Source organism: Ahaetulla prasina, chromosome 3 (genome assembly GCF_028640845.1).
Source record: "Ahaetulla prasina isolate Xishuangbanna chromosome 3, ASM2864084v1, whole genome shotgun sequence".
Classification (NCBI taxonomy): Eukaryota; Metazoa; Chordata; class Lepidosauria; order Squamata; family Colubridae; genus Ahaetulla; species Ahaetulla prasina.
Genome location: NC_080541.1, coordinates 124,605,752 through 124,629,666, shown reverse-complemented (window position 1 = coordinate 124,629,666; position 23,915 = coordinate 124,605,752). Strand labels below are relative to the sequence as shown.

The following is a 23,915-nucleotide window of genomic DNA, read 5'->3' as shown; positions in this document are numbered from 1 at the left end:
ATGTTATTGCAGACTTCATAGACACAATATAGTGTAAATGTAACTTAAATATTCACTGGGAAACCAAAACATTCACATAGCTCACTTTATTGAAAAATTTGCTTTATTGCAGTGGTCTGGAACTAAACCCTTAGTTTCTCCAAGGTACGCCTATTACCATGCTGGCAACTTCTTAGGTACACCAACCAAGCAGGGGAAACTAGAACAGTACTAGAGTTAATAATTTGTTTCTGAAGGAGATGGAAAAAGCAATGAAGGCAAGTTTTTCCCTACTTCCCCTTTAAAATCATACATCTTTTTATTTATTTATATTCTACTTTCATTATTTTTACTAATAATTTCAGCTGACAAACACACACAATACATCTGTGAGGTTGATTGGGCGAGTAGAGAGTAACAGGCCCAAAGTCACCCAATGGCTTACTGTTATGACCCAGGCCCCAGTAGGTAGTAGAAACTTAGTCAGTCTAAAAACAAACAAATTTTATTCGAACAGTTGAGAATTACTTCATTCTCAGCATAGTTCAACTAAATTAAAGCAAATTCCTCCCAACACAAATTCCTCAGTCCTATCACCAACCTTGGTTCAATTAGGCAAATTGCCAAAGGCCTTTCTTGGCAAAAGTTCAGAAGACACTGATACAAAATAAATGCAACAAGACGAAGCTATCAACGTCGTTTTCTGGCAAAGCCCAAACGCCGTTGCTGGTCTTTTAAATCATCTCTTGGCCCTACTCCAGAGTCATCCTCTTTGCTTGAGCTGGTCTTGCCTTCTGGCAGCTCTTTTCATGCGTGCATTAGGAACAGGCTCCTCCTGTTCCTCTGCCTCACTACTGTCACTCTCTGGAGGCTCTGAAGTCCGAACCTCACACCCGATGGCCCTGGCCCCACCTCAGATTCCGACGCAGAGCCCTCATCCGGCCTTTCCCCAGTCGCCAGGACTGGCCCACGCTCTTCCTCAGCCTCATTGCTGTCCGCAGGCTGCGGACAGCAATTTCATGGCTAAGATGGGACATGAACTCAGGGCCTCTTGGTTTCTAGTTTGGTGCCTTATTTATTTATTTAGTGTATGGCATATCATACATAAATTAGCAATGTATATCTCTATCTCTATCTCTCTACCTATCTACTTACCTATCTTAATATTTCACCTAGATAACTAAAACACAATAAACTATAAACATTAAAAAGATTTGTGTTCAAAAACCAATATCTAGGCCATCCAACCACTGAAGCACAGCATTGTTTACACTAAAAAAATCAGATACTGGACAGGTATATGGTATTAGTTTATAGCCGGCCACGATTTGATTTAAAATTTGACATGGGACTTCTGCAGTCACATTGAGGGGAGGATATGCCTCACATATACAGAAAATCCGAGCACATGTTGTGAGGTGCAAATCCTATTCATGATTGTTCTTTGCTGTCGTGGCAGTTCAAAGTCTGTCCCCATCTTTTTTGTGGGGTCATCTGTATGTCTTCCTATGTCTGGGTGTTCAACAAACCATTTGTCTTTCCATTGGGAATCGATGTTAAAATTGTTGGGCAGATGTTGTGCAAATACCAGTGGGGGTTTCCTGGATTTGAGTCTTTCGGATGATAAATGAGGAAGGTCAGCATACACTGATAGGAGTTGTTCATAATTTTTCTGTACTGTATTCTCTCACTAGTGATCTTGCCTTCATAAAACTGGTGATGCTATATGGCTCAGAACAGGAAGCCAGCAAGTCGGAGTGGTTTTAATAATCTGTTTATAATCCTCATGGCATTTAACTTACCACTATGGCAGCTGTTAAGCATAGAGGGGCACAGTATTCTGCTATGGAGTAGATCAACCTTAGTGCTAATAACCTGAGGGTGGCAGCTGAAGCTTCCTGTTTAGTAATTTAACAACCAGTTCTCTGCCATAATGATTTCTTCCAACAATTAGTTTGCCAAACTGCTCAGAGAGTTAACAACTGGTTCTCCCAAAGTGATGCAAACTGGTTGAATCCTACCACTGAGCCAGAGTACTCTGGTGCCTTAACACTAGACCAAACTGGTTTTTCTTTCAGTCAAAACCCAGAACAACTAAAATATTTCAAGTTTTGTTTCTATCAAATCATGACTATCAAAAATGGATTTAACAGAACTTCTGAAATTTAATACTTTGTTTCAGGTTCAAAACAAGATGTATTTTCTGTTTCATGCAGAGTCCTAACCCATAAAATGTCAGCCATGCTTTCTAGGTTACTATAATTTGTAAATCTAATCTATAGAGTCAGCCAGCTTCAACCCACAGATTTTTACATGGAAGATATCAGGTGATGCAGAACTTTGAAATTGCATGGGGCAAACTATACTGTATAATGCCTAGTGTGTAAGAGCATTAAAATAATATTTGATGCACTGCCTGCACTGGACCACTGTTGTCAGATTTTGGTCTTTAACTATCAATGAAGAGGCCTTCATCCTTCAGTGATTCAGGTTGATTATTATTTTTTATTATTTAGCTTTCACTAACAAATTTGCAAACAGAAACCAAAATGTTTGCTAGCAGAAGTTAAGGAATAAGAAAAGCAGAACTTGTTATCTGATCATTCTTTCCAACGGATATCGTTTCAGTTTAACACAAATTCCGTTCTATTAAAATTTAGAATTTCAGATAAAATTCTTTGCACCAAGTGAGATAAAAATTAAATTAATTCGTACCTCTGATGGAATTCCTGTTTTGGGAGAACTTTGGATTGTGTAAGGGAAATTCATTTGCTTTGTTGCTCCACATTCTGTTGCTTCACCTACAATATAAAGATAAATGCTCACTGAAATGTCGAAGAGGAATACATACACATACCTTGTAAGTTATCAGTACTATTTGAACTTTATTAGCACAGAAAGTTAAACCTGAACCTGAAAAATACTTTACTTCAAGTCAAATTCAACAGATTCAGTATGTACAATTGAAAATTTTACATACCAACCAAATTATATTTACTATTCAATTTTTACCTGCATCCAAAATTATGTTGCTTATATGAAGGCTCATTTGCAATAATCCTGCCATTAACCGGGACTCCTTACGCCCTCATTACTTCCCGCCTGGACTATTGCAATGCTCTCTACATGGGGCTCCCCTTGAAGAGCACCAGGAGGCTCCAGCTAGTCCAGAATGCAGCTGCACGGGTGATAGAGGGAGCACCGCGTTGCTCCCATATAACACCTATCCTGCGCGGCCTGCACTGGCTGCCGGTAGCCTTCCGGGTGCAATTCAAGGTGTTGGTTACCACCTTTAAAGCGCTCCATGGCTTAGGACCGGGTTATCTGCGAGACCGCCTTCTGCCACCGATAGCCTCCCAACGACCTGTGCGCTCCCACAGAGTGGGCCTCCTCAGGGTGCCGTCGACCAAACAATGTCGGTTGGCAGCCCCCAGGGGGAGGGCCTTCTCTGTGGCAGCACCGGCCCTATGGAACGAGCTGCCTCTGGGGTTACACCAACTCCCCGACCTCCGGGCCTTCAAACGTGAACTGAAGACTCTACTATTTCATCGTGCGGGACTAGCCTAAGAAATATTTTATTGTAATTTTAAACAGGTTTTAAATTGGTCTTTGACCGTTTTAGTTGATTTGGCCATTAAATATTTGGTTTTAATTTGTTTTTAAAATTGTTATTTATATTTGTATTTTAATATGGCTGTAAACCGCCCTGAGTCCTTCGGGAGAAGGGCGGTATAGAAATTAAATTATAAAATAAATAAATAAAAATAAAATAAATAAACCAACCTTTTAAAAATATTTTTATTATATTTTTAAAATGTTACATTAAGCATTTTAAACTACTTTATACATTAATACATATTATAAACTAGTAAATAAATATTATAACAACATATAAAATTATATATTTTAGAAGAAAAATACTACTCTCTTATATAATGAACTATTTGTTTAAAAGAGGGTGGGATAAGTCACTTTAGCATCACTTTTTTCAGTGCCATTGTAACTTCGAACAGTCACTAAATGAATGTTTGTAAGTTAAGGATGAAACTTGGATGGATATTAAAGTGTGCCCATCTGAGCTTTAGATACACCGTCAGCCACAAACTAGGGCAGAATTGCAGAGTGGCCACTCAGCAGACTTTTGTGCCTTTTAAGAGTGCTGCTCCAAATACTGACTGTATGAAAAGCTGGGCTCTAAGAAACAAATGGGACTGTTTAAGGTAATCTGGTCTCACTTCTCAATGAAATAATATAACAGATTAATTTTACAACTGACGTTTTGAAAGAGAGACTGGAGCACAAACTTCAAGAGCTGAAATCATTTCTTCCAACAGATGTAGAATTTGCAAAAAAGGCACAACTAGCACAACATAACAAGGGCAAAGAAAGACAGAAACACAAATTTTCTACCCTGCAAAAGCACACAAAACAGAAGAATGGGTGAGAGAGGACAGTGTCATATCTTAGAGAACTAACCAATAGGTGAGAAATCTGAAGAGAGCTTACTCAAACAGGGAAGGAAAATCTATATATACTGGGATTCCCAGTGTGGAACTGCCAGCAGATCTAGCTTACATAAAACTTGACTCTGTCATTAAGTTACTGTGAAACCAGAACACACACCCTCCAGTTCATGTGAGAATCGTCCTTTTAAGTGGTACTGTTTTGCTAACCCCAGCCCACTATGTCTTCTGAATCAGACTTCAAAACAATGGGCTGAATTGTATATTTAAAACAGTGTAAATTAAAGTAACATGCTTTTAGACTGGACCAAAAGCATATAGCAGCTTTTAAACTGATGTGATTTGTGAAGCCTAGAAAGACTGGTCCCAGTTAGTCTAGATAGTAGCATCCCAGACCTGCAAAATATGTTGTAAAGTCCAAAAAAGCATCCTGGAAGATAACAATGGCAAAAGGGTTCATTCAGTTACCAAAACATTTCATGGATATATTTATAAAGTCATCTGGAGTATCATTCACTGAAGATTTTCTAAGTTTTGCCTGGAAACAATAAAATTCTTTGCATAATCTCTGTTTCAGGAGGCAAAGGAGATTTTTCTATTTTTGCACTCAAGAATCAGCAGGAGTTTGGTAGCACCTTTCCCAACTAGCAAATGTTATTTAAATGAATAAGCCTTCATGAGCTGCAGCTCATTTCATCAGATGTGATGGCAAATATGTGACACATGTGTCAAAGATGACACATCAGGTTTTGGGTGATTCGCCAGTGTTTGTGGCAGTGTGCATCAACCTCTGACAACAATTTTCATTCTCACATGATTTTCAAAGGCTGCAAAGGTTATGTGATAATGGGCATACTTTCACATGGCCTCAGGGCACTCCAGAAGTCATGTAAGAGGGCTGGGCTCTTGCGCAGCCCCTGAGCCCCAGAAAATTGTACAAGAATGGGGTGTCCTTTCACATACTTTTTGGAGGCTGCAGAAGACACAGAAGTGCATTCTCCGAAGCCACTTCAAGAAAAAGGCCTTGTATGACAAAGGCTATAGGGGCCTGTTAACAGAAAGAACATCACCTAAAGGTAAGCAGGGAGTGCTGTGCTGCTGGGCAATCACACCATTCCCCAAAGTTCATGCATCGTTTTGAGTAGCAGTGGTGGTACCAGGGCTGAAATCAAGGTCCTTCAGTTCCAGTCTCAGAGTTGCTTGTGAGTGCCGCCCTTAAGGGTGGCCTAGTTGGAGGGAGACAGAGAATTGTTTCTCTTTTGTTGGAGGGTGGGGGTAGGTGACAGTCACATTACCAGAGTGAAGTTTTGCATTTTCCAAATTTGTGAAACACTGAGTCTAAAAGTGTCACCATCACTGGGCTAGACTTATATATGATTTAGACTGAGGTGGAGAAGGGGAGAGATGGAGGGAAGGAAGAGGAAGACAGTTTGCTGGTGCAGATTATGCAAGGAACAAATACTTGTAGGCACATTAATTATAATGTGTTGAAAAATATTGTTTGTTGAGATCTTTTAAAATTGCCTAAAACTTTTTGATGTAGATTTTTCTTAAAACAGTTTTTTTTCCTTGCTTGATGATCCTAATTGGGACTGGCAACTACACTGTTAAGTAAAACAGTCATTGAGAGGGAAATCACATGAGCACCAGTAAGAGGAAAGAGACAACTGTAGTTTCACATTTATTATTTTTGTTTGCCTCCTAACCATTTCCCTCCTTTTGGATTGATCATGCCTGCTTACTGTCTTCTACACATCAAAAACAATGCTGTGGTATAGTGTGTATGCTGTGGAGTACATGATAAACTTCTCCTAAAACTAAAATCCTACGGCATTTCAGGACCTCTTCACAATTGGATAAATGCCTTCCTGTCAAAAGTGGCGTTCCCCAAGGCAGTGTTCTTGGACCAAAGCTCTTCATACTATACATAAATGATCTCTGTGACCTCATCTCAAGTTATTGTGTTTCCTTGCTGACGATGTCAAACTATTTAATACCACTAATAATACTTCTACCCTTCAAGAAGACCTCGATTTAATTTCCAATTGGTCTAAAACTTGGCAACTCCAAATCTCAACCAGCAAATGCTCAGTCTTACATATTGGAAAAAAGAACCCAAACACTAAGTACAAGCTTGATGGACATTACCTTACAGATGACCCCCACCCTGTTAAAGACCTTGGAGTTTTCATATCAAATGATGTAAGTGCCAAAACCCACTGCAACTACATAGCAAACAAGGTTCTAAGAGTTGTAAACCTAATCTTGCACAGCCCCTGAGCCCCAGAAAATTGTACAAGAATGGGGTGTCCTTTCACATACTTTTTGGAGGCTGCAGAAGACACAGAAGTGCATTCTCCGAAGCCACTTCAAGAAAAAGGCCTTGTATGACAAAGGCTATAGGGGCCTGTTAACAGAAAGAACATCACCTAAAGGTAAGCAGGGAGTGCTGTGCTGCTGGGCAATCACACCATTCCCCAAAGTTCATGCATCGTTTTGAGTAGCAGTGGTGGTACCAGGGCTGAAATCAAGGTCCTTCAGTTCCAGTCTCAGAGTTGCTTGTGAGTGCCGCTCTTCAGGGTGGCCTAGTTGGAGGGAGACAGAGAATTGTTTCTCTTTTGTTGGAGGGTGGGGGTAGGTGACAGTCACATTACCAGAGTGAAGTTTTGCATTTTCCAAATTTGTGAAACACTGAGTCTAAAAGTGTCACCATCACTGGGCTAGACTTATATATGATTTAGACTGAGGTGGAGAAGGGGAGAGATGGAGGGAAGGAAGAGGAAGACAGTTTGCTGGTGCAGATTATGCAAGGAACAAATACTTGTAGGCACATTAATTATAATGTGTTGAAAAATATTGTTTGTTGAGATCTTTTAAAATTGCCTAAAACTTTTTGATGTAGATTTTTCTTAAAACAGTTTTTTTTCCTTGCTTGATGATCCTAATTGGGACTGGCAACTACACTGTTAAGTAAAACAGTCATTGAGAGGGAAATCACATGAGCACCAGTAAGAGGAAAGAGACAACTGTAGTTTCACATTTATTATTTTTGTTTGCCTCCTAACCATTTCCCTCCTTTTGGATTGATCATGCCTGCTTACTGTCTTCTACACATCAAAAACAATGCTGTGGTATAGTGTGTATGCTGTGGAGTACATGATAAACTTCTCCTAAAACTAAAATCCTACGGCATTTCAGGACCTCTTCACAATTGGATAAATGCCTTCCTGTCAAAAGTGGCGTTCCCCAAGGCAGTGTTCTTGGACCAAAGCTCTTCATACTATACATAAATGATCTCTGTGACCTCATCTCAAGTTATTGTGTTTCCTTGCTGACGATGTCAAACTATTTAATACCACTAATAATACTTCTACCCTTCAAGAAGACCTCGATTTAATTTCCGATTGGTCTAAAACTTGGCAACTCCAAATCTCAACCAGCAAATGCTCAGTCTTACATATTGGAAAAAAGAACCCAAACACTAAGTACAAGCTTGATGGACATTACCTTACAGATGACCCCCACCCTGTTAAAGACTACTTCAGCTTCAATCGTAATAATACAAGAGCAAACAATAGATTTAAACTAAATGTCAACCGCTTCAATCTTGATTGCAGAAAATATGACTTTTGTAACAGAGTAGTTAACGCTTGGAACACACTACCTGACTCTGTGGTCTCTTCTCCAAAATCCCAAAAACTTCAACCAAAAACTGTCTACTATTGACCTCACCTCATTCCTAAGAGGACTATAAGGGGCATGCATAAGAGCACAAAAGTGCCTACCGTTCCTGTCCTATTGTTTCCTTTCATTATATCAAATTAATATAGTTATTGCATACTTTTGCTTATATATATACTTATATGATGTGTTGCTGTTTCATGTTGATGCTTGAAGCAATTTCAAAGGAATTTTGGAAAGTTCAGTAAGGCAAACCTGGTACTTATCTGCAATAGCTTAAAGTAGCCAAGCTTTGTTCTAAGATCCCATATGTCTCTTGATATGCCAAACTCTCTCTTCCAAATGGGCAGAAGTACTCTTACACACAGCTGAGCTGAACTGTATATATAATAAGCTACGATGGTTATTTTAATCAACATTCATTATTTCCCACAGATAGCATAGTATTCATACCTTTTCATCAGTATTTGCATATCTCAACATTTCTTCATCTATTTCCCCATCTTTAGTACACATACAGCAAAGTTCACAAATTAACCTACTTATTCATTTGACAATTATTTACTCTTTTATTCCTGTTAAAAGTATCTTGGTGTTCAAAACTAATGTTCAAATTCATCTTGATGCATCATACAACATGTTAGAAGGTCACAAAAGGTGATCACATGACCCATCATAAATATGAACCAGTTGCCAAGCATCTGAATTTTTATCACGTGACCATGTGGATGCTGCAAAGGTTGTAACTGTGAAAAACGTTCATATCATTTTTTTCAGTGCCATTGTAACTTTGAACAGACACTAAATGAACTGTTGTAAGTCAAGGACTACCTGTACTTATATTATCACCACAAGGATTCTCTATTTAAGGAGCCGTGGTAGCACAGTGGTTAGAATGCAGTATTGCAGGCTAATTCTGCCCACAGCCAGAATTCGATCCTGACTGGCTCAAGGTTGACTCAGTGTTCTATCCTTCTGAAGTCCAATCAACAATCCATAATTCAAACCTATTTATGTCATCACATGCTTTTTCTAAATAAACAAAAGACAATACATTTTTTCTCACATTCATTTATTTCTCAGTGACCCATGGAAGAACAAAAACCTGATCTACACAAGCAAAAAAATACACCCCAAAGTTTGTTCAGACTCTTCTACTCAAACAGATTTCTGATAAATATCTACTGAGACATAATAAATTCCCCTGCAGTTTTTGCATTCACTACCTTTATGTTTTTGAAGAACAGTATTCTTCCAATTATCCAGTACAGATACATTTTTCACATGTTTTAATTAAGTCTATACTGTATTTTTTTGGAGTATAAGATGCACTTCCCCACCCCTAAAAGAGGGTGAAAATTTGGGTGCATCTTATACTCCGAATGTAGCCCCGCCTGCCCACCCTTTGGCCTCTGCCTCCCAGCAGTTTACCTCCTTGCAGCAAGCAACAAACAGCAAAAGAGCCCATTTCAGCTTCAGTAAATCCTGATTAGCACAAGCAGTTGATTGTCAGTTGGATCCGCCTCTCGACCCTCAGCTGTTTCAGGTTGCAGGGATTGCCATTGCCTATTGCCACGTGGGCCTCCGCTATTTGCGGCAAGGAAGCAAATTGCTGGGAGGCTTTTTTTTTTTCTTGTGTTGAAAATGAAAATGAAACTAAAGCAGGCTGTTTGATGCAAGGAGGGAAACTGAGAGGCAGAGGCAGAGGCAGAAGCAGAGTTATTGTGAGTGTTTTATGGTCTTATTTTCTTCTTTGTGTCCTTTTGTTGTAAAATTTCTGTCTAGAATCAACAATTAGCTGGAATTTAAAAAGCATTTTACTAACTTAATTAAAATGTTACCTGAAGGAAAATAAAGAGAGGGCAAAAAGCTTTACATGCATGCTGAATAACTTGCTGATTCTGATTACAATACCAATCTATACAAAGAAAAAAACATAAAACAGTTCCAAATTGGTAAAATTTCATATTATTTCCCATATCCATGCACTAGTGTATATCTTGTTTACCTCCCCAAAAAAGGTAGGTGCGTCTTATAGTCCGGAGCGTCTTATACTCCGAAAAATACGGTAATCACTTTTATTTCTAAATCCATTCATTTTTTTGGTGACTCCCTTTTTCATTTAGTTCCAAAACAATTTTTATGTATTTTCTGTTCCTCCTTTAAACTGAATTAATCCTTCTTTTCTCTAACCACATTCTTTGCAGCTATCTTTTTCTTTCCACACATATTTTTCATTCTCAGTTTTGCAATACAGGTAGTCCTCGACTTACAATAGTTAGCTTAGTGACTCTTCAAAGTTATAATGGCATTGAAAAAAATGACTTATGACCACTTTTCATACTTATGACCGTTGCAGAATCTCCATAGTTACCTGATTTTCATTTGATTGCTTGACATCTGACTCACATTTATGATGACTGTAGTGACCCAGGGTCAAGTTATTACCATTTGCAACCTTCTGAGAACCAAAGTCAATGGGGAAACCAGATTCACTTAACAACCATGTTACTAATTCAACAAATGCAGTGGTTAAACAATTGTTGTTTAACATTTGTTGTTAACGAATGTGGCAAGAAAAGTAAAATGGGGCAAAACTCAATAAATATTTCACTTAGCAACATAAATTTTGGGCTCAATTGTGGTTGTTAGTTGAGAACTACCTGTATTCTTCTATTTGCTTTTTCTCACCTGCAGCTTTTTTTACCTCATCTTTCCACTAAAAGTACTTTTTCATACTTCCCATTACCATAATTTCACCCATTTCTGTGATATTCCATAACACAGTTCATTTTACTTGGTTCAATATAGATTCCAAACTTTCTTTATGCCTACTTTTTGTTCATTCCGATAATTTTTCTTACATATTTCTACAGTCAATCTAATTTCATTCTATTCCTTTTCATTTCATTTCTCTTCTTCACTTTCATTTCCCCCCAAATAATAATCTGTCCCACATTTTGAAACTCTCACTCTTGTACATTTCAGAAATTACTTGCTTAACAATCTTAAGTGGAATGAGCAACTGAATTATTAACCAATATAGTTGTTAAGTGAAACATCACAGGACCGTGACTTGCAATTTTATGGCTGGATCCTCCATTGACTCCATTGATCCTCTGCTTGTTGGAAGCTGGCTATAAAGTATTTAAATGTTGATTATGTGATTATGGGACACTGCAATGGCTGCAAAGGTGAGGACAGTCCTAAATTTACTTTTTCAGAACTGTTATAATTAGAAATGGTTGATAAACAGGGCTGTTTTAAAGGACGATTACATATATTCTAATCTTTCATCATAAACAATCAAATTAGTTTTAGAATATGAAAATGAAAATGAAAATGAAAATGAAAATGAAAATGAAAATGAAAATGAAAATGAAAATGAAAATGAAAATGAAAATGAAAATGAAAATGAAAATGAAAATGAAAATGAAAATGAAAATGAAAATGAAAATGAAAATGAAAATGAAAATGAAAATGAAAATGAAAATGAAAATGAAAATGAAAATGAAAATGAAAATGAAAATGAAAATGAAAATGAAAATGAAAATGAAAATGAAAATGAAAATGAAAATGAAAATGAAAATGAAAATGAAAATGAAAATGAAAATGAAAATGAAAATGAAAATGAAAATGAAAATGAAAATGAAAATGAAAATGAAAATGAAAATGAAAATGAAAATGAAAATGAAAATGAAAATGAAAATGAAAATGAAAATGAAAATGAAAATGAAAATGAAAATGAAAATGAAAATGAAAATGAAAATGAAAATGAAAATGAAAATGAAAATGAAAATGAAAATGAAAATGAAAATGAAAATGAAAATGAAAATGAAAATGAAAATGAAAATGAAAATGAAAATGAAAATGAAAATGAAAATGAAAATGAAAATGAAAATGAAAATGAAAATGAAAATGAAAATGAAAATGAAAATGAAAATGAAAATGAAAATGAAAATGAAAATGAAAATGAAAATGAAAATGAAAATGAAAATGAAAATGAAAATGAAAATGAAAATGAAAATGAAAATGAAAATGAAAATGAAAATGAAAATGAAAATGAAAATGAAAATGAAAATGAAAATGAAAATGAAAATGAAAATGAAAATGAAAATGAAAATGAAAATGAAAATGAAAATGAAAATGAAAATGAAAATGAAAATGAAAATGAAAATGAAAATGAAAATGAAAATGAAAATGAAAATGAAAATGAAAATGAAAATGAAAATGAAAATGAAAATGAAAATGAAAATGAAAATGAAAATGAAAATGAAAATGAAAATGAAAATGAAAATGAAAATGAAAATGAAAATGAAAATGAAAATGAAAATGAAAATGAAAATGAAAATGAAAATGAAAATGAAAATGAAAATGAAAATGAAAATGAAAATGAAAATGAAAATGAAAATGAAAATGAAAATGAAAATGAAAATGAAAATGAAAATGAAAATGAAAATGAAAATGAAAATGAAAATGAAAATGAAAATGAAAATGAAAATGAAAATGAAAATGAAAATGAAAATGAAAATGAAAATGAAAATGAAAATGAAAATGAAAATGAAAATGAAAATGAAAATGAAAATGAAAATGAAAATGAAAATGAAAATGAAAATGAAAATGAAAATGAAAATGAAAATGAAAATGAAAATGAAAATGAAAATGAAAATGAAAATGAAAATGAAAATGAAAATGAAAATGAAAATGAAAATGAAAATGAAAATGAAAATGAAAATGAAAATGAAAATGAAAATGAAAATGAAAATGAAAATGAAAATGAAAATGAAAATGAAAATGAAAATGAAAATGAAAATGAAAATGAAAATGAAAATGAAAATGAAAATGAAAATGAAAATGAAAATGAAAATGAAAATGAAAATGAAAATGAAAATGAAAATGAAAATGAAAATGAAAATGAAAATGAAAATGAAAATGAAAATGAAAATGAAAATGAAAATGAAAATGAAAATGAAAATGAAAATGAAAATGAAAATGAAAATGAAAATGAAAATGAAAATGAAAATGAAAATGAAAATGAAAATGAAAATGAAAATGAAAATGAAAATGAAAATGAAAATGAAAATGAAAATGAAAATGAAAATGAAAATGAAAATGAAAATGAAAATGAAAATGAAAATGAAAATGAAAATGAAAATGAAAATGAAAATGAAAATGAAAATGAAAATGAAAATGAAAATGAAAATGAAAATGAAAATGAAAATGAAAATGAAAATGAAAATGAAAATGAAAATGAAAATGAAAATGAAAATGAAAATGAAAATGAAAATGAAAATGAAAATGAAAATGAAAATGAAAATGAAAATGAAAATGAAAATGAAAATGAAAATGAAAATGAAAATGAAAATGAAAATGAAAATGAAAATGAAAATGAAAATGAAAATGAAAATGAAAATGAAAATGAAAATGAAAATGAAAATGAAAATGAAAATGAAAATGAAAATGAAAATGAAAATGAAAATGAAAATGAAAATGAAAATGAAAATGAAAATGAAAATGAAAATGAAAATGAAAATGAAAATGAAAATGAAAATGAAAATGAAAATGAAAATGAAAATGAAAATGAAAATGAAAATGAAAATGAAAATGAAAATGAAAATGAAAATGAAAATGAAAATGAAAATGAAAATGAAAATGAAAATGAAAATGAAAATGAAAATGAAAATGAAAATGAAAATGAAAATGAAAATGAAAATGAAAATGAAAATGAAAATGAAAATGAAAATGAAAATGAAAATGAAAATGAAAATGAAAATGAAAATGAAAATGAAAATGAAAATGAAAATGAAAATGAAAATGAAAATGAAAATGAAAATGAAAATGAAAATGAAAATGAAAATGAAAATGAAAATGAAAATGAAAATGAAAATGAAAATGAAAATGAAAATGAAAATGAAAATGAAAATGACCACTTGTTGTCTGTTTGACAGGAACAGGATTTGATAGAGCGTTGCCAATTTTGACCACTTGTTGTCTGTTTGACAGGAACAGGATTTGATAGAGCGTTGCCAATTTTGACCACTTGTTGTCTGTTTGACAGGAACAGGATTTGATAGAGCGTTGCCAATTTTGACCACTTGTTGTCTGTTTGACAGGAACAGGATTTGATAGAGCGTTGCCAATTTTGACCACTTGTTGTCTGTTTGACAGGAACAGGATTTGATAGAGCGTTGCCAATTTTGACCACTTGTTGTCTGTTTGACAGGAACAGGATTTGATAGAGCGTTGCCAATTTTGACCACTTGTTGTCTGTTTGACAGGAACAGGATTTGATAGAGCGTTGCCAATTTTGACCACTTGTTGTCTGTTTGACAGGAACAGGATTTGATAGAGCGTTGCCAATTTTGACCACTTGTTGTCTGTTTGACAGGAACAGGATTTGATAGAGCGTTGCCAATTTTGACCACTTGTTGTCTGTTTGACAGGAACAGGATTTGATAGAGCGTTGCCAATTTTGACCACTTGTTGTCTGTTTGACAGGAACAGGATTTGATAGAGCGTTGCCAATTTTGACCACTTGTTGTCTGTTTGACAGGAACAGGATTTGATAGAGCGTTGCCAATTTTGACCACTTGTTGTCTGTTTGACAGGAACAGGATTTGATAGAGCGTTGCCAATTTTGACCACTTGTTGTCTGTTTGACAGGAACAGGATTTGATAGAGCGTTGCCAATTTTGACCACTTGTTGTCTGTTTGACAGGAACAGGATTTGATAGAGCGTTGCCAATTTTGACCACTTGTTGTCTGTTTGACAGGAACAGGATTTGATAGAGCGTTGCCAATTTTGACCACTTGTTGTCTGTTTGACAGGAACAGGATTTGATAGAGCGTTGCCAATTTTGACCACTTGTTGTCTGTTTGACAGGAACAGGATTTGATAGAGCGTTGCCAATTTTGACCACTTGTTGTCTGTTTGACAGGAACAGGATTTGATAGAGCGTTGCCAATTTTGACCACTTGTTGTCTGTTTGACAGGAACAGGATTTGATAGAGCGTTGCCAATTTTGACCACTTGTTGTCTGTTTGACAGGAACAGGATTTGATAGAGCGTTGCCAATTTTGACCACTTGTTGTCTGTTTGACAGGAACAGGATTTGATAGAGCGTTGCCAATTTTGACCACTTGTTGTCTGTTTGACAGGAACAGGATTTGATAGAGCGTTGCCAATTTTGACCACTTGTTGTCTGTTTGACAGGAACAGGATTTGATAGAGCGTTGCCAATTTTGACCACTTGTTGTCTGTTTGACAGGAACAGGATTTGATAGAGCGTTGCCAATTTTGACCACTTGTTGTCTGTTTGACAGGAACAGGATTTGATAGAGCGTTGCCAATTTTGACCACTTGTTGTCTGTTTGACAGGAACAGGATTTGATAGAGCGTTGCCAATTTTGACCACTTGTTGTCTGTTTGACAGGAAGGCATTTGTCCAATTGTGAAGAGGTCCTGAAATGCCGTAGGATTTTAGTTTTAGGAGAAGTTTATCATGTACTACTGAGTCAAAGGTTTGCAGAAGTCTATGTAGATTGCATCTATTGCTTTTCCTTGATCAAGGTTAGTAGTCCATATGTTTTTGCAGTGGAGAAGTTGTAAGTTACATGATAATTTTTTTCTGAAACCAAATTGTTTATTAGAGAGTAGGTTGTTTGTTTCAAGGTGGAGTGTAATGGATTGGTTTATGATAGATTCCATTACTTTGCATGAGACACAACATAGAGAGATAGATCTGTAATTTTCAATTAGGCTGCGATCTCCTTTTTTGAAGATAGGGATGACTGTGGCTCAGATCATGAGCTTCTTCTTGCAGAATTTAGGCTTAAACTAAAGAAAGTAGGAAAAGCAATACTGGGATACAATCCCCAAAATGACAGAATAATCTCAGTCCGTATCCAAGGCAAACCATTCAATATCACAGTAGTTCAAGTCTATGCCCCAACCACTGGTGCTGAAGAAGATGAAATTGACCAGTTCTATGAAGCCCTACAGCACCTGATAGAATTAACACCAAAAAATGATATCCTTATCATCATGGGAGATTGGAATGCTAAAGTAGGAAGCCAAAAGATAACCGGAATAACAGGCAAATATGGCCTTGGAGTACAAAAGGAAGCAGGGCACAGGCCGATAGAATTCTGTCAAGGCAATACGATGGTCATAGCAAACACTCTTTTCCAACAACCTAAGAGACGACTCTACACATGGACATCACCAGATGGTCAACACAGAAATCAGATTGACTATGTGCTCTGCAGCCAAAGATGGAGAAGCTCTATACAGTCAGTAAAAACAAGACCAGGAGCTGACTGTGGCTAGAGACCAGAGTTTGGGAAGGAACTAGTCGTGAAAGCTTTATTAAAGATTATGCTTAGGGTTCTGCTATATTAATTGAAAGTCTTTTTAAAAAGTATGCAATCACTATGTTAGTTTGATATAATGAAGGGAACAATAGGACAGGAACGGTAGGCACTTTTGTGCTCTTATGCACGCCCCTTATAGTCCTCTTAGGAATGGGGTGAGGTCAATAGTAGACAGTTTTTGGTTGAAGATTTTGGGATTTTGAGTAGAGTCAGGTAATGAGTTCCAAGCGTTAACAACTCTGTTACAGAAGTCATATTTTCTGCAATCAAGTTTGAAGCGGTTGACATTTAGTTTGAATCTATTGTTTGCTCTTGTATTATTGCGATTGAAGCTGAAGTAGTCTTTACAGGAAGAATATTGCAATAGATGATTCTGTGATCACGTCCCAATATCTTAGCAATCAGCAAACTAAAGTGGACGGGAATGGGCGAATTTAATTCAGATGACTATCAGGTATACTACTGTGGGCAAGAATCCCTCAGAAGAAATGGAGTGGCCTTCATAATCAATAAAAAAGTAGGAAAAGCAATACTGGGATACAATCCCCAAAATGACAGAATAATCTCAGTCCGTATCCAAGGCAAACCATTCAATATCACAGTAGTTCAAGTCTATGCCCCAACCACTGGTGCTGAAGAAGATGAAATTGACCAGTTCTATGAAGCCCTACAGCACCTGATAGAATTAACACCAAAAAATGATATCCTTATCATCATGGGAGATTGGAATGCTAAAGTAGGAAGCCAAAAGATAACCGGAATAACAGGCAAATATGGCCTTGGAGTACAAAAGGAAGCAGGGCACAGGCCGATAGAATTCTGTCAAGGCAATACGATGGTCATAGCAAACACTCTTTTCCAACAACCTAAGAGACGACTCTACACATGGACATCACCAGATGGTCAACACAGAAATCAGATTGACTATGTGCTCTGCAGCCAAAGATGGAGAAGCTCTATACAGTCAGTAAAAACAAGACCAGGAGCTGACTGTGGCTAGAGACCAGAGTTTGGGAAGGGAACTAGTCGTGAAAGCTTTATTAAAGATTATGCTTAGGGGTTCTGCTATATTAATTGAAAGTCTTTTTAAAAAGTATGCAATCACTATGTTAGTTTGATATAATGAAGGGAACAATAGGACAGGAACGGTAGGCACTTTTGTGCTCTTATGCACGCCCCTTATAGTCCTCTTAGGAATGGGGTGAGGTCAATAGTAGACAGTTTTTGGTTGAAGATTTTGGGATTTTGAGTAGAGTCAGGTAATGAGTTCCAAGCGTTAACAACTCTGTTACAGAAGTCATATTTTCTGCAATCAAGTTTGAAGCGGTTGACATTTAGTTTGAATCTATTGTTTGCTCTTGTATTATTGCGATTGAAGCTGAAGTAGTCTTTACAGGAAGAATATTGCAATAGATGATTCTGTGATCACGTCCCAATATCTTAGCAATTTCAAGAGCTACATCCCTCTGAAAGACTTTTTACAATTTCTGACTTTTCAAAGTCAGTTAAATCTCTTTTTTGGCTCATTTTACCTGAAGAAAAGCAGCTGTCTCATGATTATGGACACCTTGATATAGATTATTGATCTCCTTAGGCCACACCATCCCTCATTTCACAAATACATATCGCCTGATATGTTTATATCTACTAAGCATTCAAGTTTATACAGCTTGGAGGTGAAAATATGCATAAAATGATATGGTCAACATACTTGCCTAGTAATTGCGTACACAGTGTATTTTCCATATGCAACATCACTTGCTAGAGTACCAGTCAATTTTGGCACATTTTGGACTTACTTGCAAGCAAAGTCCAGGTTTACCCCATTTTTATTAACATCATACAGCTATTAAGCTATGTTTTTGAGTTAGCAAGCACTGTACTATTGCTCATATCTTATCGATTTAGAAATATATGAAGTGTGTATACTCAGGGTACATAGTAGAATAGAATAGAATAGAATAGAATAGGATAGGATAGGATAGGATAGGATAGGATAGGATAGGATAGGATAGGATAGGATAGGATAGAATAGAATTTTTATTGGCCAAGTGTGATTGGACACACAAGGAATTTGTCTTGGTGCATATGCTCTCAGTGTACATAAAAGAAAAGATACGTTCATCAAGGTACAACATTTATAACACAATTGATGGTCAATATATCAATATAAATCATAAGGATTGCCAGCAACAAGTTATAGTCATACAGTCATAAATGGAAAGAGATTGGTGATGGGAACTATGAGAAGATTAATAGTAGTGCAGATTCAGTAAATAGTTTGACAGTGTTGATGGAATTATTTGTTTAGCAGAGTGATGGCCTTTGGGAAAAAACAGTTCTTGAGTCTAGTATTGTTAATTGACGGTACAAAAGGAAGCAGGGCACAGGCCGATAGAATTCTGTCAAGGCAATACGATGGTCATAGCAAACACTCTTTTCCAACAACCTAAGAGACGACTCTACACATGGACATCACCAGATGGTCAACACAGAAATCAGATTGACTATGTGCTCTGCAGCCAAAGATGGAGAAGCTCTATACAGTCAGTAAAAACAAGACCAGGAGCTGACTGTGGCTCAGATCATGAGCTTCTTCTTGCAGAATTTAGGCTTAAACTAAAGAAAGTAGGGAAAAGCACCAGGCCACTCAGGTATGAACTAAATCATATCCCTGGTGAATATACAGTAGAGGTGACAAATAGATTTAAAGAATTAGATCTGATAGACAGAGTGCCTGATGAACTATGGACGGAGGTTCGCAACATTGTACAAGAGGTAGCAACTAAAACCATTCCAAAGAAAGGCAATGCCAAAGAATGTTCAAACGATCGCACCATTGCACTCATTTCACATGCTAGTAAGGTTATGCTTAAAATCCTACAAGCTAGGCTCCAGCAGTATGTGGATCGAGAACTACCAGAAGTACAGGCAGGATTTCGTAGAGGCAGAGGAATTAGAGATCAAATTGCCAACATATGCTGGATCATGGAGAACGCTAGGGAGTTCCAGAAAAACATCTACTTCTGCTTCATTGACTATGCTAAAGCCTTTGATTGTGTGGATCACAACAAATTGTGGCAAGTTCTTAAAGAGATGGGAGTACCAGACCATCTTATTTGTCTCTTGAGAAACCTGTATGTGGGTCAAGAAGCCACAGTGAGAACTGGACACGGAACCACTGATTGGTTCAAAATTGGGAAAGGAGTCCGGCAAGGCTGTATACTATCACCCTGCCAACAAAAGTGTGTATACTCAGGGTACATAGTAGAATAGAATAGGGAGGACCAGAGATCTATTCAAGAAAATTGGAGATATGAAGGGAACGTTTCATGCAAAGATGGGCATGATAAAGGACCAAAATGGCAGGGACCTAACAGAGGCAGAAGAGATTAAGAAGAGGTGGCAAAATTACACAGAAGTACTATACAAGAATGAGCTTAACATCCCTGATAACCACGATGGGGTGGTCACTAACCTTGAGCCAGACATCCTAGAATGTGAAGTCAAATGGGCCTTAGGAAATCTGAGCAACAACAAAGCCAGTGGAGGAGACAGTATTCCAGCTGAGCTATTCAAAATCTTAAAAGACGACGCAGTAAAAGTGCTACACCCAATTTGCCAGCAAATTTGGAAAACTCAACAGTGGCCACAGGATTGGAAAAGGTCAGTTTACATTCCAATTCCAAAGAAAGGCAATGCCAAAGAATGTTCAAACGATCGCACCATTGCACTCATTTCACAAATACATATCGCCTGATATGTTTATCTCTACTAAGCATTCAAGTTTATACAGCTTGGAGGTGAAAATATGCATAAAATGATATGGTCAACATACTTGCCTAGTAATTGCGTACACAGTGTATTTTCCATATGCAACATCACTTGCTAGAGTACCAGTCAATTTTGGCACATTTTGGACTTACTTGCAAGCAAAGTCCAGGTTTACCCCATTTTTATTAACATCATACAGCTATTAAGCTATGTTTTTGAGTTAGCAAGCACTGTACTATTGCTCATATCTTATCGATTTAGAAATATATGAAGTGTGTATACTCAGGGTACATAGTAGAATAGAATAGAATTTTTATTGGCCAAGTGTGATTGGACACACAAGGAATTTGTCTTGGTGCATATGCTCTCAGTGTACATAAAAGAAAAGATATGTTCATCAAGGTACAACATTTATAACACAATTGATGGTCAATATATCAATATAAATCATAAGGATTGCCAGCAACAAGTTATAGTCATACAGTCATAAATGGAAAGAGATTGGTGATGGGAACTATGAGAAGATTAATAGTAGTGCAGATTCAGTAAATAGTTTGACAGTGTTGATGGAATTATTTGTTTAGCAGAGTGATGGCCTTTGGGAAAAAAACTGTTCTTGTGTCTAGTTGTTCTGGTGTGCAGTGCTAGAGAAGCAATGCTAAATAAAAATAACAGAAAGAAATACTTTAGGAAATAATATATAGATTGTCCAGAAAATCTAATTTTGGCTTATGAAAGAAGGAATGCTTATTTAAAAAACAGGACAGTGAAAAAAGAAATCTGCCAGGTGTAATCAATGCAAGTAAATACAATCTTTCCAACAAGTTCAGTTAGATCGCTCATTACAGATTTTTCCCAGCTCTGGAATCCAGATCACTGTCCAGAGATTATCCCTACTATGTTTTCCAATTGCTAAAGAGGGAGAAAAATTAGATAATGAAGATTAGTGACCCTTTGAGAGCCATATACAACAAAATTTCATTTTAATGTATGCCGATTAGTGTACATTCAAAGTGACAAAGTAAGTCTAAGTCTAAATCTAGTGAATGATGGGGACCAAGTTTCCATTTTTCACTTTCAAAGAAATCCCAGGTTAATTTAACAGCAGAAATTTAACTCAAAATGTTAAGGTGATATTTGAACAATACAACTAGCTCCCATCATCAAAAGCAATACAGTATATTGCAGTCAAATCTAATATGAAATATAGACAAGAATTTTAATAAAACAGTCATGATTCATTTTGTAAATGTAGAATTTGTTAATACCATTTCTAATGAACTTATTTTCTTTCCTCAGAGTGGACTATCTACAAAAACTTGATTTTAACTTTTTTTAGACAAAAACATCAGTCATTAAAGAGAAACCAATCATATAACCAGTTCATGTTTTTTTTTAAAAAAATGAAACGCTTAATTGTTCTTTCTAAAACTTTAAAAATTATTCAATATTAATGTAGAGCATTATATTGATACTACAGGAGAATGAGGAAATGATGACTGACAGTGCCTTATGACAATCCTACAATGCCATCTACTTGTTGATATTGCAAATTAGAGATGAGACTGATTCTTGCTTGGATCTGTATTATGAAATCCTCTCTACAAAACACCTTTTAATTTTCAGCAACTCCAGAGCCATAGTCACATTTGGAAATACATTTTATTAATGATTCTTATATTTGGCTAGTTTACAGCTTTCTGCAAATTAACACTGTGTATCTGGGTAACATTCATTATATTCTGTAACATCAATTCTATATGGGGTACTTTCTCCCCTACTATTTAGAATTTTCTGAGAGAAATAAAGATATGCTGGCAGTCTGATACAACAGATAATATTGATTTCCAAATGGCTTTTGACACAATCATCCAGTGAAATACATTAGCCAATTAAATATATACAAACAGATAACTCTTTGCATCACATAAAATTGTACCAAATTCACTGCTCCAATGGTATGAATTAGACAAACATGGAAAATAGGTCTACAAACAGCTATTAAGCAAGACAATTACAACTAATCTCTATGTTCAAACTCAGCATGCAAAAACAGATATCACCTGCTACCTCCCAATAGGGCTGCCTGTCCTATGGGGCATGGGGAAACAGCCTACCTTTCTACAAGTACGCTCACAGAAAGCAAAGTCCCGAGCAAAGTCAATTGGGAAGACAGATTCACTTAAAAACTATGTTACTACCTTAACAACTGAAGTGGTTCACTTAGCAGCTTGCGGCAAGGCAGGTGATAAAATGAGGCAAAACTCAACTGTTTCACTTAGCAACAGAAATTTTGGGTTCAATTGTGGTCATAAGTCGAGGATTACCTGGAGCCTGTAATATGTCTCTTTTGCTAAAACAGACTAAAATGCAATAGGGCTGAAAAGTAAATTCCTTGGAGAGAAAACCTTACCTGGCCACTTATGTTATTTTGCATATGAGTTTGTGCCACTAATACTGATGGGAACGCATTAAAATAAGTATATTCAGTTATCTGTATTTCATGCTAGTTCCTGTAAATAATAAAATTATCAGAACCACTCCCTTCTGAATAACTCATTTCCCCCCCCATCTCTCTATATCTCATACAATGTAAAGCTCGGAATTCTTCTGGCAGTCAAATTTAGCTCCTTCTGGATTCCTGCAGTATTAAATGACCTGAAACAAGAGGGGGTGGGTGGGGTGGCAGTTCTCTAATTCGGGGATCTAAATCATAACAGAGCTTCCTCCCTTTAAATCAGGAAGAAGCGGTGACAATCCAGGCCGAATTGCAGAGGAACGGAGCGCGGAAAAGGGGGCGGCGAAAGAACGAACAAGAGGTAACAAACTCCGAAACCGGCTGGTAGAAAACACCCTCCCAGCGCTTCACCCCCTTCTGGATCCCTGGAACCGAAAGCCGGAAATCCTGTCAAGTTTCTCTCGCTTTCCCCATAAGCCCCCAGTTGGGTTTTAGCTGGAGGGCTCTCCACAATTGGAGAGCCGCCTCACCTATTCTATCGCCGCTTCCGTTCCTTCCTCCTCCTTCCCGGCGGCGACTGAGGTTGTTGGCTCATCCCCTCGAACCTTCGGGATTGAGAGCGGCGGTGAAGTGGAGCCCCTCCCCCCCCACCACCAAGCCGTTTTAAGGGCCCGGCGCCATTACCGCTCAGTAACCGACTCAGAAGCGCCGGGGCGGGAGCTTCGGAATACCAGCGGCGCGCGGTAGGGCGGGAGCTGCGGTTGGAAATCTCGCGATATGTCCTCGGAGAAGTCATAGACCTTCCAAATACGGCTATCGACGAGTCTGTTTCTGTGCGCTCCGGTCATCTTGAGTGTGGTACAGCCAGAAACTCCGCCCATCTCTGCCCCCCCCCCTCCACTCCCCCGCTAAATAGACAGACCTGAACTGGGGTGGAAAGCCTATTAAATTGATTTGTGAATGAAAGTAGGGGAATATTAAAGATTCATTGAAAGAAATGCCTGGTTCCATCAAAATGTATCTTGAGCTTCATTTGAAAGATGCCATTGTCCCTACCGACCAAGGTTTCCTTAAAAAAAAAAAAAACCGAAACAGTAAAGGAAGTGTCAAAAGAAGAATTAGGGGCGACATGATAGCACTATTCCAGTATTTGAAGAGTTGCCGCAAGGAAGAGGGGATCAAATTAT

The 23,915-nt window shown here is 36.4% G+C and overlaps 1 protein-coding gene across 3 annotated transcripts in view; it reads right to left on the bottom strand.

The window, feature by feature from the left end:
- CEP350 (centrosomal protein 350) overlaps positions 1 to 23,486 on the bottom strand; it is a 108,434-nt gene extending 84,948 nt beyond the window's left edge. Inside the window, exons 1-2 of one of the 3 annotated variants that reach the window (XM_058175292.1) lie at positions 23,259 to 23,486; positions 2,695 to 2,780 (exon numbers count right to left, since the gene is read on the bottom strand). In XM_058175292.1, the coding sequence (XP_058031275.1) occupies positions 2,695 to 2,767 (73 nt within the window). In that variant the 5' untranslated portion in view covers positions 2,768 to 2,780; positions 23,259 to 23,486. Of the gene's footprint in view, positions 1 to 2,694; positions 2,781 to 5,512; positions 5,666 to 23,258 lie in introns of those variants that run through there. The other 2 variants (XM_058175294.1, XM_058175293.1) reach the window with 2 other exon arrangements.
- Positions 23,487 to 23,915: the final 429 nt, after the last annotated feature.